The 16585-nt window shown below is 53.3% G+C and overlaps 7 protein-coding genes across 7 annotated transcripts; 4 read left to right on the top strand and 3 right to left on the bottom strand.

Moving 5' to 3' along the window:
• QC763_500490 (uncharacterized protein) lies at positions 1 to 492 on the top strand (the record flags this gene model as incomplete). The annotated part of the gene is made up of 1 exon (XM_062912651.1): positions 1 to 492. The coding sequence occupies one exon, from the start codon at positions 1 to 3 to the stop codon at positions 490 to 492; it is 492 nt and encodes a 163-aa protein (XP_062764017.1).
• Positions 493 to 1031: 539 nt separating this feature from the next.
• QC763_0081890 (uncharacterized protein) lies at positions 1032 to 1612 on the top strand (the record flags this gene model as incomplete). Its single annotated transcript, XM_062906117.1, has 2 exons — positions 1032 to 1493; positions 1606 to 1612. Exons 1-2 carry the CDS (start codon positions 1150 to 1152, stop codon positions 1610 to 1612), a joined length of 351 nt encoding a protein of 116 aa, XP_062764016.1. The 5' UTR covers positions 1032 to 1149.
• Positions 1613 to 1910: 298 nt separating this feature from the next.
• On the top strand, positions 1911 to 3065 carry QC763_500500 (uncharacterized protein; the record flags this gene model as incomplete). The annotated part of the gene is made up of 1 exon (XM_062912652.1): positions 1911 to 3065. One exon carries the CDS (start codon positions 1911 to 1913, stop codon positions 3063 to 3065), a length of 1155 nt encoding a protein of 384 aa, XP_062764015.1.
• Positions 3066 to 3340: 275 nt separating this feature from the next.
• Positions 3341 to 4995, bottom strand: QC763_500505 (uncharacterized protein; the record flags this gene model as incomplete). Its single annotated transcript, XM_062912653.1, has 5 exons — positions 4823 to 4995; positions 4409 to 4760; positions 4228 to 4345; positions 4088 to 4158; positions 3341 to 4032 (listed from the first exon to the last, which is right to left on the bottom strand). Exons 1-5 carry the CDS (start codon positions 4970 to 4972, stop codon positions 3341 to 3343), a joined length of 1383 nt encoding a protein of 460 aa, XP_062764014.1. The 5' UTR covers positions 4973 to 4995.
• A 1047-nt stretch (positions 4996 to 6042) lies between these two features.
• QC763_500510 (uncharacterized protein) lies at positions 6043 to 8746 on the bottom strand. The gene is made up of 2 exons (XM_062912654.1): positions 6553 to 8746; positions 6043 to 6489 (listed from the first exon to the last, which is right to left on the bottom strand). The coding sequence occupies exons 1-2, from the start codon at positions 8198 to 8200 to the stop codon at positions 6290 to 6292; spliced, it is 1848 nt and encodes a 615-aa protein (XP_062764013.1). The 5' UTR covers positions 8201 to 8746; the 3' UTR covers positions 6043 to 6289.
• A 3739-nt stretch (positions 8747 to 12485) lies between these two features.
• On the bottom strand, positions 12486 to 16304 carry QC763_500530 (uncharacterized protein). The gene is made up of 3 exons (XM_062912656.1): positions 15398 to 16304; positions 14745 to 15331; positions 12486 to 14669 (listed from the first exon to the last, which is right to left on the bottom strand). The coding sequence occupies exons 1-3, from the start codon at positions 16166 to 16168 to the stop codon at positions 14504 to 14506; spliced, it is 1524 nt and encodes a 507-aa protein (XP_062764011.1). The 5' UTR covers positions 16169 to 16304; the 3' UTR covers positions 12486 to 14503.
• On the top strand, positions 12502 to 14211 carry QC763_500520 (uncharacterized protein; the record flags this gene model as incomplete). The annotated part of the gene is made up of 1 exon (XM_062912655.1): positions 12502 to 14211. One exon carries the CDS (start codon positions 12502 to 12504, stop codon positions 14209 to 14211), a length of 1710 nt encoding a protein of 569 aa, XP_062764012.1.
• Positions 16305 to 16585: the final 281 nt, after the last annotated feature.

Raw genomic sequence — 16585 nt, 5'->3', positions numbered from 1 at the left:
ATGGGCTCAACGACCATCATCCGCGGCTTCAAACTCTCCGTCGCAACCCTCGACGCCTTCCTCTCCGCTAACAATGTCGACGAAACATATGGAACCCCGCCCTTCTACGAGCACCACCTAGAAGACAAAGATCCTCTCTCAAAGCTGCTCTTCTCTAAGATTTCCCACTTCGATCCCAACGCCGATAAAAATAAATTCCGCGTATTGATCCCCTCTATTGAAGGCATTGGCCGCGCTAAGACAGCGTATGTTGCTTACTCATGGGCTGCGGTACGGGCGCATCGCGAGGTTAAAATGGACGAAGACCTGCCCGAGGAAATTCCCAAGGGGTTTGAAGAGCTTCGGCAGGAGATTCTAAGTTACTCCGGAAAAGGAGACGTGGAGGAGGAAGATAAGGTTCAGGAAGAGGGGAAGATGGGGATTTATTTAGTGGTTACCTGTGATATTAGAGGGTATTATGGGGAAGATTTTTCAAGTAAGGAAGGTTTGTAATATAAAGTTGTATAGAAGGGAGGTATACAGCGAAGAATTAAAGTGGAGGTCCGGAGAGTTTTAGAGATACTGTTAGAAACACGGTGCACTCTGCAATAGACCAAATAATAGGGTTTTCAACTGTGTGATTGATTTCTTACTAATAATCTAATTAGCCTCCATGGACTATAAGAGCGTCGCGTAAAGTTGGTGATTTTGGAGAATGACGAGCGTAGGGTGAGCGGTGGTGAGCTCAAGGTGAGCCGAGGGTGAAGCGAGCCTGATGTTGGGCTAAGCGTGCTCGGACGAGAAAAAAATGTTTTTAGAGACCGACTACCTAGGTAGCTACATATTCGGAGTGTTGAAGCTCCCGCGGGATCTAAGAATGAACCTACTCAGAGTAGAGGTAGAGACGTCGAAATAGACATTCAAGACAGTGTGGAGTCCAATTTCACATGATGCCATCCGGTGCAAGGTTGCTGCCAAGACGTGAAAACCGGGGGGTGTCCTGGAGATCCACATTGAATGCGATCTCGGATGCCAGCCAACAACGACTGGCATTGACCACTGTTTGGAAACTTCACGGCAATTGGCAGAGTCTCGAGGGGTTCGCTTTCAGGTCAAAATCCAGGTGAGTTTGGTGTTTGCAATTGGCCAATCGTGGACGTTGTTCGTAGGATGCAACACCCCAAAGCTACCATTCGCGCGCTGCTCAAAATTCTCCCCTCTCCCAAGCTCCCATCGTCGCTGTTTCGATCGCCATCTCGCAGATCTCCGAACAAGTGTTCCTCGCCCCCAGCTGAACTCCATATGCCGAAGCGCCCAGCCTTCATCCCACGGACCGGCGCATGTCGCCTCTCTCCTAGGCGTCTCGGCAAACCGGACCACGCTCCCCGCACTGCCGGACTGCTCTCCTCGCCACCTGCAGCAAAATCAGCCTCAACAGCACTACACACCGTGAGGGGAATCTATTTCTCCGCTGTACAACTCCCGTCTGATGGAGGCAAACAACACAACGCAAGGTACGAGCGAATAGTCCCACTACCCCGCACCATAAGAAGGCAGACCAGGCCCGTTTGGGGCATGGCTGACGATAATGGGCGAGCTGCCATTCGATCGCTAATTCGGATACAGCGGGTAGAGGACGTAGATGCCGGTACAGGAAGGTTGTTGGAGTAAGAAAGGTGATGGAGTCAACAAACTATGGATATCTAGAGATCCACAATTCGGTTTCGCCAAGTCCTTTTCTCCATACAATGACATTCTACTCCTCACCTACGGGACTGTTGTATATAACCCCCCTCTTCCTCATCTTCTGACGTGTGTGCGTAGTGTGTGTCAAGTTCAGCATTCTCTCGTTGTCCCCATCCGTAAAAGACGCCTATTTTTTTTCCCAACCCCTCGGACCCGGTATCACCACCATAAAACAAAAAGTCAAAATGCCCCTCCCCGCCGGCGTCTACCGCGCCGACCACGTCGGCTCCTTCCTCCGCCCCAAACCCATCCTCGACGCCCGCGAAAAGCTCGACACCCAGTCCATCACGCTCGACTCCCTCCGCGCCATCGAAGACGAGCACATCTCGACCGTGGTCAAGTCCCAGGTCCAATCCGGCCTCCAGTCCATCACCGACGGCGAGTTCCGCCGCGCCTGGTTCCACATCGACTTTCTCCAGCACCTCGCCGGCGTCGAGCGCCACGGCTCCCTCTCCTCCACCAACGTCACCTCCCACGGCGTGACACCCCCCAAGATTGTCGTCTCGGGCAAGCTAGGCCACCCAAACGCCATCCAGGTAGAGGACTACAAGTTTGTCGAAAAGGAAGTCGCCAAGGTATCCGACGGCAAGACAAAAATCACAACCAAAGTCTGCATCCCCTCCCCCACCATGGTCCATTTCCGTGGTGGTCGCGAGGCGATCTCCACAGAGGCCTACCCCAACCTCGACCCGGACTTCTTTGATGACTTGGTACAAGTCTACCAGGCTGAAATTGCCGACCTTTACGCTGCTGGATGTCGGTTTGTCCAGCTGGACGATACCAACCTCGCGTACCTCTGCGACGAGGGGATGCGCGCTGAGGCGGCCAAGCGCCACGGTGTGGACGACCCCCAGGCCCTCACGAAGCAGTACGCAAAGTTGATCAACCGGGCGATTGCGGGCAGGCCAAAGGATATGGTTATCGGCATCCACCTCTGCAGGGGTAACTTTCGGTCTCAGTGGTTCGCCGAGGGGGGTTACGAACCCGTCGCGGAGACGCTGTTCAAGGAGCTGGATGTGGATGTTTACTTTTTGGAGTATGACGACCAGAGATCGGGCGATTTCCAGCCGTTGAGGTTCTTGCCCGAGGGAAAGATTGTCGTTTTGGGGGTCATGAGCAGCAAGAAGGCCGCGTTGGATGACAAGGAGGATATCAAGAGGAGGCTGAAGGAGGCGGCGGGGTATTGTCCACAGGGGCTGGACCAACTTTGCTTGAGTCATCAGTGTGGGTTTAGCTCGACGGTGGAGGGGAATGATCTTACCGAAGAGGAGCAGTGGGCCAAGGTGAGGCTGGAGGTCGAGATTGCGAAGGAGGTTTGGGGGGAGGATTTGTCTGTTTAGATTGTTGTCTGATAGGCAGAGAGTGTGAGTGTACTGGCGTTCAACAGGGATACCCCGGGTGAGATGTAGGTTCAACAGCCGGAATTTAGACAGTGGAAAATGTATGAGAATAAAAAAGAGACAAAAATATCTCCATGTCTTCAATTGGCCGAGTTGGCTCTCACCTGTGACCTCTTGATGCTTATATAGCAGGTCTATGCCAGGTAGTACACATGTATAAACTCGCGATAGCAAATCTTCCCATCCATCTAGCAAGCAAAATGCCATACTAAATGCTACTCGTTCTTCTTCCCACCCTTCCGCTCGTTCTCCCTAATCACATCCCCCATCTCCAAATCGCTTTCTCTGCGCCCACTGGGCCAAGTATTCCACGAACGCTCTCTGGGCTCTCTGGGCTCTCTGGGCTCTCTGTAACTCTCTCTGATGCTGGCCGTCGTCTCCGAGGTCAACGTAGAGCCCTCTCCTTTGCTGCTAACAACAACTCTCACCGTCCTGAGAATCCCTCCTTCCTTGGGCTGCTGTTCATTCGAACTAGCTGATCTAATGTTGTTATGTCCTCCGGTGATGGTGGTAACAGTCGTCATATTTCTTCCTTCGCTGGAACTTGCGCCAGCAACGCCTACTCGGGCGACGGGCATAGACCGAATCGGTGGCATAGGTGGTGGGTCTTCCGCGGAGGGGGGTAAACTTCTAAACATTGTGGACAAAGAGATCATGGACTCGGAATCAACAAAGGGGTGATGATGTTGATGTGCTTGAGCTGGGGGCCGGGGGAGAAAGCTTCTTCGGCTGGCTCGTGAAGGATTCGTGATTGGGTTGGTCATATCGAGTAGCTCGCTTGCGCGGCACGAGCGGCGCATGGCGGTAACTTGGTTATGAAGAAAGAAGCGGAGGGCAGGAATGGAGGCCGCAGTGATGATTACGGTCGGTTCGACAAAGTGGTATGTAATGAGGTCTATCGAGGTGTCTGGACAGGAGGGTGGTCAGTGAAGGTTTAGGGCGGTCTAAATAAAAGAACTTACAAGAGAGATCAAGGTCGAGGACAGAGACGCAATTGATGTACGAGAGTTTCATAATCCCGAGGATGCTTGTTCTATAGTAGGAGAGTGGTGGTCAGTTACGGTGCGAGAATGGGATGGGGAGAGGAGAAGAAAAGACCCACACGCAACCCATGCTCAGCGCGACGGCGAGACCGTACTTCTCTGCCTTTTTCATCCGAAGCTTCCAGACCATGATCCAGGGTAAAAGGGACAAAATAAAGTCGGAGATAACGCCCCAAACTAGTCCCAGCCCCAGCATTGTTAGTTACCAGGCTTTGTCGCCGTCAGACAGAGTAAACTTACCAGCATAGAAGATCCCAAAGTTCCAGGCTGTAGTCTTGTTGACACACTCTTGCTGCATGTTGTTGTCGTTGATCTTGACCGACATCACCACCGCGACGATGAGGGTCGTCAAGATGGTGATGGCGGTGGTGGTCTTGAGCAGAGCCCTCTGCCAAAACACCGGGGTGATCCTCCACAGCAGCAGGGCGGCGGAAGTTTTGGCCGCAGCCCCTGAGCAAGAGCTCAGGGCCTGGGCCACCGAGATCAGGGCGGCGGCGCCCTTGGGAAACTTGTCCTCCACCTGTTGGTGGAGGGTGTAGCCAAAGTTGGCTACCGACGCTAGCAGCAGCGCCAGGCTACCGAGCGTGAGGAGCTGTTGTTGACCGTTAGCACGCGGCGACTGTGTGAGGGTTTGCAAACGAGGGAAACGCGTACCCAGGCGACCACCATGAGGTTGTCGTCCAGCATCACCTCCTTTCCGTACTTGGCTTTTGAAAAAAGCCGGAGGAACACAGCGCAAAACGCAATCACCGTCATTGTGGTGACGGTGGAGATGAACTCCACCGTCCGGTCTGAGGTCTCCATCGTTTTGGCGATGGTGGTGGTGGTGGTGATCTGGTTTTGTGAAGGCTTGAAGAAAAGGTCAGAGTTCGAAAATTGAACGCGTCGAAAGTCTTTTAATAGGCGTCAAAAGTGTGCCCTAGGCCTCGACAGATGGTGGCTAGACGTGGAAGGAGCGTTCGAGGGTCTATGCAGGCAGCTTGAAGGCCTATTCGAAAGCTTATTAGGCCTATTTGGATACTGAACAGGCCTATCTGGATAGTCAAGAGGCATCAAACTATCCAATGAAGGCCGATTGAACCTTTGGAGAGGCATTTGAAGTTATTAATTAGGCCTTCATTAGATAACCTGAGGCCTTCATCACATAATCGGAGACCTTCATTTGACATCTTCAGGCGTCTTCCCAACACTAGGAGGTCTTACAATTGTACCAGCAGGCGTCCGCCTTGCAGCTCGTGCCTAATCGGAGCGCGGAGGGGTTGGTGGGTTGCCGACGGGAAAGCATGTGGAAAACGCCACCCAGATCGCCTTTCTCAGGCCAAGGAGGACGGCACGTACGGGGTTGACGGTTCCAAAGTAGCAGGTTCAATGCAGATGAAGCAAACTCCTTGTTCGACGGACCCGTCTGAGGACTTCCATGGGGCATTTCGATGTTCAGATGAGAGTGAGATGGGTGTTACATATATACGATGGGCCAATCAACCTCTTTCCATCATTGTTTGCCTTGGTTGATCAAAGCATCTTACCACGTGGAGCCAGCTGTGTAGCGCATCCAGAGGTCTAGTTGCTCCGCGCTCGCTGATGGCTGTCCCGAGTCAGATCGGATTGTTAGCAGCAAAAAATGGGAATAGAGGCAGGATGGATAGTGTTGACAAGAATCTCAATATCTTGATCAAGTAGATAGAGTAGAGATCCAAAGCTGGATGGATTATCTTTCAAGTGGGACGACCGTCAGTTGCTGCTACGGAAAAATAAATCGCAAATCGAGCATTTTGACTGTGTGCTTCAATCTGTCAGAGATCTGAGGTGTAGGTCTTTTGACTCTGACAGCCTTGCAAACACATCATTGTCATTATTTAAGGGGGTCATACAGGTGACAAAGTCATCGAATAAACATGTTGATTGACCCACAGCAAGATGGAATTGAAGAGTTATCGTAGAACTTATGCCACGTGCTGGGAATACAAACTCTGGTTGCTAGAAACCAGATAAAGCTCGAGATGTGGCGTTACAAACAACGTTTAGACTTTTGAGGCGCTGCTGGTATGTCTCACATCCAGCAACAACCCAAGGTCCAGAGCTTAAGCTCCTCCACATGGCTCAAGCCTTCCACGTATAGGCTTACAGGTCTCTAAGATTGTCAGGGACAGTCTTCCGGTAGTCCAGCTCGATCGGGTGGCTTGGCCAGATTGCCATGCCCTCCTTGCGCCAGGTATCAGGCTCGATGTGAACGTTGAGACAGTCGGGATGCTCGGTGGCGTTGAATACCATGTTAGTCGGTTTCTTGACGTCGTACTTGGGCCAGACAGGAAAGCCGGGGACTAGTAGTACAAGAAAGGTTAGTGCGTTGTCACTACAACCTCATCGTCGCGCAAGAAACATACCAGAGACCGCGTTGGGGTTGCCAGTGTAGATGTAGGCAATGAGCTTGGCAGCAATGCCCTGTGACAGCTGAAGATGCGCCTCAGAGCCCTTCGGAATCGGCGGGTTGTTGCCGTAGAGGTCGTGTTCCCTTGGGAAACGGAAAAAGTAAGAGTAGTCTGTGGAGTGACCAGCAAACCCAGGCTTAAAGTTTGTAAAGTTGGTGATTGGAAAGGAGGTCGGCCACGTATCGAACCGGTACGAATATGCCGTCATGCCTAGCTCAGCAAACTTCTGCGCGACAGCCCGGCGACCAGCGATCACGAAAAAGTCACCAAACATCGAAGCAAATCTCCGGAACTGCTTCCCACAGCGTAAGCCCCCAGCAATCCTGAATTCCTCGCACAGCCGATCTGTCTCCGACATTGGCAAAGCGTAGGGCGGACCCTGGGCTTCCGCAGGGTACGCTCGCATGATGAGGTCGAGTGTCTCATTCCGTGCGTCAAGGAGTAACAATCTAAGCATCGCGTGAACATCCTCGTCCGTGTCCAGGTCTTGAGGTAATGATTTGGAGGGGCCCAGGCCTTCATCACTACCGGTTCCGATCAAGACAGACACATCACGACGGAACTTTCCCGAGAGAAGCTGGAGCGTCGGAGGCATGGACACAAAGTCTCCGTCTACCATCGGCTTCCAGACTTCCAAGTCGGCCACTGTCATACTTGCTTCCCACAGCTGGTCCCCAGACAGTCTCCGCAGACAGGCCAGAGTGTCTTGGGCGCCAGTACAGTTTGTCGCCCGAACAATCCCCTTGTAGCCGGCAAGAGCGTCATAGCGTGTTGGGTGGTGAGAGTTCCCGACGCCCACTGACGAGCTGACCATGATGGCTCCCCGAAAAAGCCTCTTCTCGCCGCGTTGGTCTCCGTAGGCCAAGATCTGATGAGTGATGGAGTGGCTTCCAGCAGATTGACCCCAGAGTGTGACCTTGTCCGGATCGCCGCCAAAAGCGGCAATGTTTTCATGGACCCATTGCAGGGCTATCCGTTGATCCTTGAAGCCCAAGTTGGTGACGCCTTCCTTAGCTACCTCAGCACCGCCGGGGAACCCAAGAAAGCCGACACGATAGTTCAGTGTGACGGCAATGATGGGCATCTGCTGGGCCACGCTCGCTTGGACGATGTAGGACATGTTCGAGTTGATATCGGCGCCGAAACCGTCAACAAACCCGCCGCCGTAGAGCCAGACAACGACAGGGAGTCTTTTATTCTTGCCAATGCCAGATGGTCGAATGACGTTGAGATTCAGGCATTCGTCCGACTTCTCCGTCACATTTGCCCTTTCCATGTCTGCCGGCGGCGCATAGCAATAGCAAATGGCACCATTGTACTCAGCGGAGCGGGAACCTCTCCAGGACTCGTCCCAAGGGGTGGGATTTCCAAGGACGGGAGCTCTGGCGAAGGGGATTCCAAGAAACAGATCCTGAGAAAACTCGGGGAGGTAACGGCCGATGTAGGTACCGTTGAGCGTGGTTGCTGAGGGGGCTTTGTGGCTCCCAGCAAACGCAACAGGAAGAAGAGCGAGATAATGGAGTAGCATGTTTGCAATGGCCGATGCTGGCTCTCTGATTGATGAGAGAGCTGGTTGTTCAAGAGCCCTGGAATACATCATCATTTATAGCTGAGAATCATGGCGGGGATCATGTTGTGATACTGTTGGCTTTGTAAGTTTTTCTTGGTTGCGGGGCAAGGTGGAATCTTCATCCTTCCCAGTCGTAGTGAGGGCATCGACATGTTCCTTCGAAAGGCCTAAAGGGCAAGGCAGAATCCTCGCGCGGGAATAGGAACGGTTAAACTTGATGGAGGAGCCAGCATGCCATGGAACCGGTGCTCGCTACGGCGGGAATGACACGGCCGGTAGGACCCCCGCGCCCATAGCTCATACTACCAAGGGGAAAGCCGCATGGTAAGCCTCGTTGTTCCCGGGGCCAACAACGTTCAAGGTCCTAGAATAGATTTATCTTTGGTGTTACGGGAATCACAGCCATTGGCTGTTCAGTGCAAATAGCGTGCCGTGGGCACCGCCAGAGAAGGCGACTGACCACTAGAGTGCCGTGGAACTCGTTCTTCCGCTCCGAAAAGAGCTGACGCCAGGGACTTGTGTAAGTCGGGCATGATGTGGATGTTTGCTGATAAGGTATTGTCAGCATAGCAATCGTTCGCCATAGCTACACGTCCGTGGAGGAGGGTGGTGGGGTGCTAGAATTGGAGAAATGTGGGGAGAAGTCCAATGTCAAGGGCGGGGCACCGACAGACTTGAGCGGAATTGGGGACTGCTCTTGGCATATCCTCGAACACACCCTTGGACCTGCCACCGTTGTGGCGAGTTGCCTCTGACATATTCAGAAGACTCTTGGATTATTTGAGAGCCCTTTATGGCACCATGACTATTTCTCCACGTTTGGGTGGCCCTACAGGCACAGGCTGCGGCAGCGATGATGGGTTGACCAGATCGTCAGATCCTATCAAGTGAGGCCTGTCAAGCGAAGTATACCAATGAACCCCGATACCCACCCTACCTACCTTGGAACACCATCATTCGAGATCCCAGGCCGTCTGGGAGTGTTGAGTTTTCCAGATGATGACGGCTGTAATCTGTTCTTGTGTCAGCGAGACTGGGCAAGCAATGGCGTTGAATCTCCGACAACCAGTCGATAGTCCACCTCCAAAACCAGAGCTTAGAATCCCGATTAAATATTAATTCATTACTGGGCTCTTCCGACGAGCTCATGCATCCATTTAGAACCGCTGCATGATCAGGACATAGAATGGTACGCTAGGTCTCGGAAATCAGGACGTCGGTGACGGGGATCTGGTCTGCATCATCGTTGGATAATTACTACCTGTTATATTACGTCGCAATCCCAAAAAGTCGCATAAAGACTTGGAGAACGAAGAGTTGGAAGATGATGTTGAAGCCTGAGAGACTTCCTGGGTGGAGGAGGCATGTTTCCGAAAGCTGCGTTTAAAAGAAAGGAAAGCAAAAGAAAGAAGAGGATGACGACGTGGTTGATGAGAAATGGCATTCCTACAGACTACAGGGGGAATCGTATATTCAAGGCATGATGAACGGTGAGGCGATTTGAGAGCATATCATTAAGCGGCCAAGAAAGAGATGTATAGAGATTCGATGAAGGTCCGGAGGCCTGACAGGCGAGTGTCAGAGCAATCACGACCGACCGTTGGTTCGATGCCAGGACTTACGTATGCGCTCCTTCTCAGACGTGTTTTGGGATAGGGCAGCTTCCTAGCCCGACAATCACCCTCCTGCGGAGACACTGTCCAAGACCATTTTCTCATGGATCATCGCAACTCAATCTTATACTCACCATCGACATTCCATGTCCGAAAGTATTTTCACGAGCCTCATCAGGTCCGAAAAGTCCGCAGCTAAACGCCACCCGCCAGCATGGACACTACGTACCTCCACAGGCTTCGCTTAGGCCTTGTCCTGGCCTCGGTCACGCTTCCATACTTTTGCTCCTCCCTGGATAGAGCATTCATCGGCACGATGCTGCCGGACATTACCGACCACTTCAGGTCTCTTTCGGACATTGGGATGTACGGGGCCGCATAGGAAGCTTCTTTGAAAGGCTAACCGAACTTCGTTGCATATTACAATGCTGTGGTGCATGGACTTGCCGCTTTTCTGGGTCCGATGCTCGCAGGAGCGCTGGCAACCAAGAACAATCGGCGGTGGTGCTTTGCTGTCAATGATTTGATTGGTGTATTGGGAATTATTGGGGTGCTTGCGTTCTTCCACACTGGGGATCCAAAACCAGGATCCCTGGGACGGCTGGAACAACTTTCGATGGTGGATATATCAGACATATTCCACCGTTCCCTGGCGATATGATTCTTCTCAACCTGGCTCTGTATCTCGGGGATCGGCACGGCCTGGTTTTCTCGTGGCATTTTCAACATGATGAGTACATGTGTCGCGGCTATGAGATGCGCCATGCTGTTGTTTGTTTTTGAAGACTTGGCGGTCTCAGGTTGAGAGCAAAGAATCGCACTCCCTCCGGCAGTCTCCATGTGTTCTTCATGTCTGGGAGTGTTGGAGTTTTGCAGTATTATGTAAGTTCCCATGATCTTCCACTCTAATACTTCACTAACAGCCTGACCTCGTAGCTTTCTTTCTGGCTTCAAGTCATAATTATCAAACAGCGCTGGAAACCAGGAATGTCGATTCTTCCATTCACACTGGTAACTGCTTTCTCCTTTACATGCTTTACTCGTGCGGTTGGTCAACAAGAAGGCACTCCGTTATCCATTCGCGTCATGCATGTCGTGGTTACATGGTTGTTTGGGATTTCGTTCACGACCATGTTTGCGCCCTTGACCGCAGAAACACAGCGAATTGCACCCCAGATTGTCCTTGGTTTAGGCGCTGGGATGGGCTCATCTTTGGATCCCAATATCATTTCACGGGCAAGCCTTGGTTCAGCAGATTCGACGGAGGCAACAGTGGCGATTATGTTTTCTTCATGGCCTCGGCGCAGCTATAGAACTACCGGTTGCCCATCACCTTTTGACGGCGCACATGTCCAAGCTGTGAAAGGTGGAACACCCGGAAATTCTGGCGGAATATTTGGAGCTAGATTGCACGGCATTGGGCGAGCGACTTCCTCTGATTCTCTGGAAAAATGGGGCTAAGGGTGTTGTACGGATAGTCAATGACGGCGGTGAGATGCTCAGCGAGGTTGTGCGGGGATACAACGAAGGTATCATGAAGACGTTTCTAGCGGCTGTGTGCTTTGCAGGAGCGGCCCTCCTCTGTTCACTGAGTGTGGGTTATAGCGATGTCAAGGGAAAACGACGGCAGGAGAAGGATGGCAAGAGACAGACGTGTAAGAACGAAGATGGCTGTGGGTTGAGACTTGACAATGTGTGAAATAGCAGGCAAACCCATAGGATGATAAAAACAGTTGTGTTGGTGATGGTATATATTGGGCATGGTGATTCAGGTTTCTGGGACCGACGAACCGGGAAAGTGGGGCCTGCCCCCGGAGCAGGGCATCCGGAGAGGCGGATCATCATCGGACTGTGGGTTGATGACTGGGTCAACGAAGAGAAGACGCCTGGGCAGAGGCAAACCGTCGACGCGAGAAAATCGGCATGTTAGTAAGAGAAAACACGCTTTTGTCCATGGAAGTACGTGCACAGCATGACAGTTCGAGGCTCGAATGTTTTACAATGTGGCGGGTGCTGTCAGCTGTGGGGCCCGAACAGACACCTGCCAAGAGGTGAGTTCGTCAGCATCACGAGATCTTGGCGTTATCAGTACACCCCTCCTGCCCACGCTATTCCCGTCGCACACGAGCTCGAATCTCGATGGATCTGCACGTTTACTCAGGCCTCGCAGGCGCGCTTACCGCCGGGTGTCCCCGCGGTTACATTTGAACCAGCACATCGAGACTGTGGTCTGATCAAGCCAGAACGTCCACGTTTGATTAGCCCCTGGGTCGGGCCGACCGTCCAACGTCCTGCCTAAACGACATCGGACGCATGGAAGCTGATGATGATCATGATGGACAGGCGCTTACACGATAGCAGTTCTTCGTATCGACGCCTTTCACGCCACAGATGCCCAGAGCCGCAACGTCGCCGTTGCAGACTGGACGTGGGGTGGTCGAGATAAGCTTTTTCGGTGGCTCTGGCCACTGTCAAGTACCGCCGGGAATCCACATCAACGGAAGCAGTGGGCACAGTGCCGTCGCCGGCTTCGCCAACATCACTTGAATGCGGCAACGCGAAGCAGTCGAGACCATCTGATCAAAAAGAGATAAAAAAAGGTCAGCAACCCATCGCCTTCAACACGGTCGCTATCATGCCTTCGCAAGCTTCTTTAGCATCGTTTCCAAGAGACATTCTCTTCTTGGTTCCACAACAACATTACACACTTCACACATAACCATGTCGTCACTACCAACAAAGTACACTGTTGGAGATTACCTTGCCGAACGTCTCGCCCAGATTGGCATTCGCCATCACTTTGTCGTGCCGGGTGACTACAACCTCGTCCTCCTCGACAAACTACAAGCCAACCCCAATCTCACAGAGGTGGGCTGTGCCAATGAGCTCAACTGCTCGCTGGCCGCTGAAGGGTATGCCCGTGCCAACGGCGTTTCGGCATGCGTCGTCACCTTCAGCGTCGGCGCCCTTTCCGCCTTCAATGGCACCGGCAGTGCCTACGCCGAGAACCTGCCACTGATTCTCATCAGCGGCTCACCAAACACCAATGACGCCAGTCAATTCCACCTCCTCCACCACACCCTCGGTACGACCGACTACAGCTACCAGCTTGAGATGGCAAAGAAAATCACCTGCTGCGCAGTTGCCGTCGCCCGAGCACACGAAGCCCCTAGGCTGATCGATCGTGCCATCCGCCATGCCCTCCTAGCCCGCAAACCATGCTACATCGAGATCCCAACGAACCTTTCTGGAGCCGAGTGTGTTCGTCCTGGACCCATCAGCGCCGTCACCGATCCCGTCACAAGCGACAAGGCCGCCCTCGCGGCAGCTGCCAATTGCGCTTCCGAGTACCTCTCCGGCAAGCTCAAGCCTGTCATCCTCGTGGGTCCAAAGCTCCGTCGTGCAGGCGATGGCGCTGAACAGGCTCTTATCAAGCTCGCTGAAGCCATGGGCTGTGCCGTTGCTGTCCAACCCGCAGCCAAGGGCATGTTCCCAGAGGACCACAAACAGTTCGTGGGTATCTTCTGGGGCACCGTCAGCACCGACGCGGCAGACTCCATTGTCCACTGGGCCGATGCTCTTCTATGTGTCGGCACCGCCTTCACCGATTACAGCACAGTAGGGTGGACAGCCATGCCCGACATTCCCCTCATGGCCGCCGAGATGGACCATGTCACTTTCCCCGGCGCCCACTTTAGCCGCGTCCGCCTTGGGGAATTCCTTTCCCACTTGGCTACGACAGTCAAGTTCAACAACTCCACCATGATCGAGTATAACCGTCTCAAGCCTGACCCAGTGCTTGTCCGCACGGCCACCCCAAGCGACGAGCTCACCCGCAAGGAGATCTCGAGACAAATCCAGGCCCTTCTCGACTCCAAGACCACCCTGTTTGTCGAAACAGGCGACAGCTGGTTCAACGGCGTTCAGCTCAAGCTTCCACCAGGTGCCCTATTCGAGATTGAGATGGCGTGGGGTCACATCGGCTGGTCTATCCCCGCTGCTTTTGGGTATGCCCTCCGTCACCCGGACAGGAAGATCATCGTCATGGTGGGTGATGGATCGTTCCAGGTCACTGCTCAAGAGGTATCACAGATGGTGAGGTTCAATCTCCCCATCACCATCGTCTTGATCAACAACCGGGGGTACACGATCGAAGTGGAGATTCACGATGGCAGCTACAACAAGATCAAGAATTGGAACTATGCGCTGCTGGTGCAGGCTTTCAACGGGGAGGATGGCAATGCAAAGGGGCTCACGGCCAAGACGGCGGGAGAGTTGCAGGATGCGATCAAGGCTGCGGAGGAGAACACAAAAGGCCCGACGTTGATTGAGTGCTCGATTGATCAGGATGATTGCAGTCGGGAGTTGATTACCTGGGGGCACTTCGTGGCTGCGGCTAATGCGAGACCTCCCAGATTGCCTGGTGTCTAGGGTTGGGGAGGTTGGGTGGCTGTGGGGGGTGATGGTACGAATAATGGGGCTGTTTCTTTGGGTTGTTGAGATTTCTTTTCGGTGTTTGGGTATCGGTTTGGGTGTTGGTTTCGGATGATACATTGAACTTGATGTAACAGACATCCCGGTTGACATACATCTAGATGTAGATGATAGATGGCCGATCAGCATAGATTTGGATAATATTACTTCGTTTTATTACCTACCTTTTGCCCTCTTCCCCAGAAATGCAAGGCTCCTATCCAACTGCACCATGGTAACTTGCCACCTGTTACTCAACCACCACCCTCACCCCCTTACTCCCCAACCGTGGACTCGACACCCCAAAGTCACACTCAAACTTGACGTCCGACTCGTCAGTCTTGTACAACCTCATCTGGGGACCCCCAGGACGGAAGAGCACCGCTAGCATGATATACATATCGGCATATGCCAAACTATCACACCACCTGCCTGTCAGCAACTCATACCACTCCTCTATTCTCTATCTGGTAGGTAGGCAAAAGACTCACTTCTTGCCCAAACACGCCCTACTCCCCTTGCTAAAAGGGTTCAAATTCCTGTCCATCGTTTTGTCGTACTCCCCCAACCACCTCTCTGGTTCAAACCCCCATGGATTAGGATAAACCTCTTGGTCGTAGTGCATGGGGTACATGGGCACAGAGATTGACGTCCCTTTTGGTATCACCCACGACTTGTACTCTATCTCGTCGTTAGGGAAGTATTTGGCCGCGTGTCGGGTTGCGCCTATGCCTAACCTCAAGGATTCTTTGATACAGGCGCTCAGGTAAGGGAGTTTTTCCAGGTCGGACCAGCGGGGGGTTGTGGTTGGGTAGCTGCGCATGAGAGAGGTGAGCTCGCTTTGGAGATGGTGGAGTTTGGAGGGGGAGGAGAGGAGGTAATAAGAGGTTATGGTCAGCATTCTCATTGTGGTTATGCCGCCTGCGGCGAGGATGACCGAGGCTTCGGTTGCGAGGCGGGAGCGGGTTTTTTGGGAGGGGGGGAGGTCGGAGGAGAGGATTGTTTGGATTAGTTTGCGGGAAGTGGGGAGTTTGGAGTCGGGGGAGGAGAGGGCAGTGTCGACGATGGATTCGGTGTACTACGAAAGGGGAGTGTCAGGGGTTGGAATGATGGATGGGGACAGGAGGGAAGGGGGGAAGGGTACGCTTTTTAGCAGGGCGTAGGCCGCCCCCTCGGGATGGAGCTTAGCTACGACGGCGGTTGGGAGGAGGTTGAGCATCCTTGGGAGAATGGGGAAGTTGAACAGCAGCGGTGTTTGCGTTCCGAGGCCCTCGAGGAGTTTATGCCAGCTTGGGGAAAAGTCCTTGTCTTCTAGCAGACCAATGCTCTTGCCGAAGCAAGTCTCGGACACAGCATCGTCAACAAAGGCGGAAAACGCCCGGTTGAGGCTAATCACATTCCCGGTCCCCTTTGCCTTGTTGAACAGCTCCTCTACCCGCTTCGCGAACGTCCAGATGTTTTCCTGGGCCAGGTCAATCGCCCGTCGAGAAAGCAAGGGCTCAAGGGGCTTCCGCCGCATCTTGTGCAAGCTGTGGTCTTCGGTGAACCCGTGTGACTCTCCGAATCCGAGGGCAGCTCGTTGCCGAACGTCGATGTTGGTGTGCCTGACAGAGCCGGAGACGTTAAGGACAGAGTAGAACTCTGCGTCGTTGATGGAGATTTCCCAAGGGTTGATTCGGACAATGGGGCCGTACTTGCCGTGGAGGTCCTTGATTTTGAAGTGGCCTTTGGCCCATGTAACGAGCTCGTAGTAGGATTGGTACCATCCTGTTGCTGCTGCGAGTTTGGGGCCGGGGAATCGGGATAGGGGGGAGAGGAATAGGCGGAAGATGGCTAGCCATATGCCGTAGAAACAGTAGATGGCCAGCAAGGAGGGCACCAAGAACCACGGGGTCATGGGGATGTTGGACGCCATGTTTGCTGATTGAGCCGATCATGTTTCTCCTTCTGGGCCTCTGCCCCTCCTCTTTATTCTGGCCGGACATCTCAACAGCCGCCCCCCCGCCCCCCCACCCCCACACCAGACCCGACTGACCTCATTTGGGTAGGTGGGCAGAATTCGGGGATAGGAGGAGCTCCAAGGTAAGCCATTGGGCCCAAGATGACATGCTATGTTCTTGGCGCTTTGCTTTTGTCGTGAGGGCGGGGTTGGCCAACTTGCCTGGCTAGACCACCAAGGCGGAACAAGCCCTTATCGTCTCGTGCTAAGATGATTCCTGTCTAGTGATGGTATATGGCGGAGAGAGATTGACAAAGTTCACCCACTATGGCCCCTTAAGCGACACCGACCCTTCCCGCAGCGCACACCACTAGAACTCTAACGTCGGCCGAC

This window comes from Podospora pseudopauciseta (assembly GCF_035222475.1).
Source record: "Podospora pseudopauciseta strain CBS 411.78 chromosome 5 map unlocalized CBS411.78m_5.2, whole genome shotgun sequence".
Lineage (NCBI taxonomy): Eukaryota > Fungi > Ascomycota > Sordariomycetes > Sordariales > Podosporaceae > Podospora > Podospora pseudopauciseta.
The sequence above is the reverse complement of the archived record's forward strand: the minus strand, read 5'-3'. Positions and strand labels throughout refer to the sequence as shown.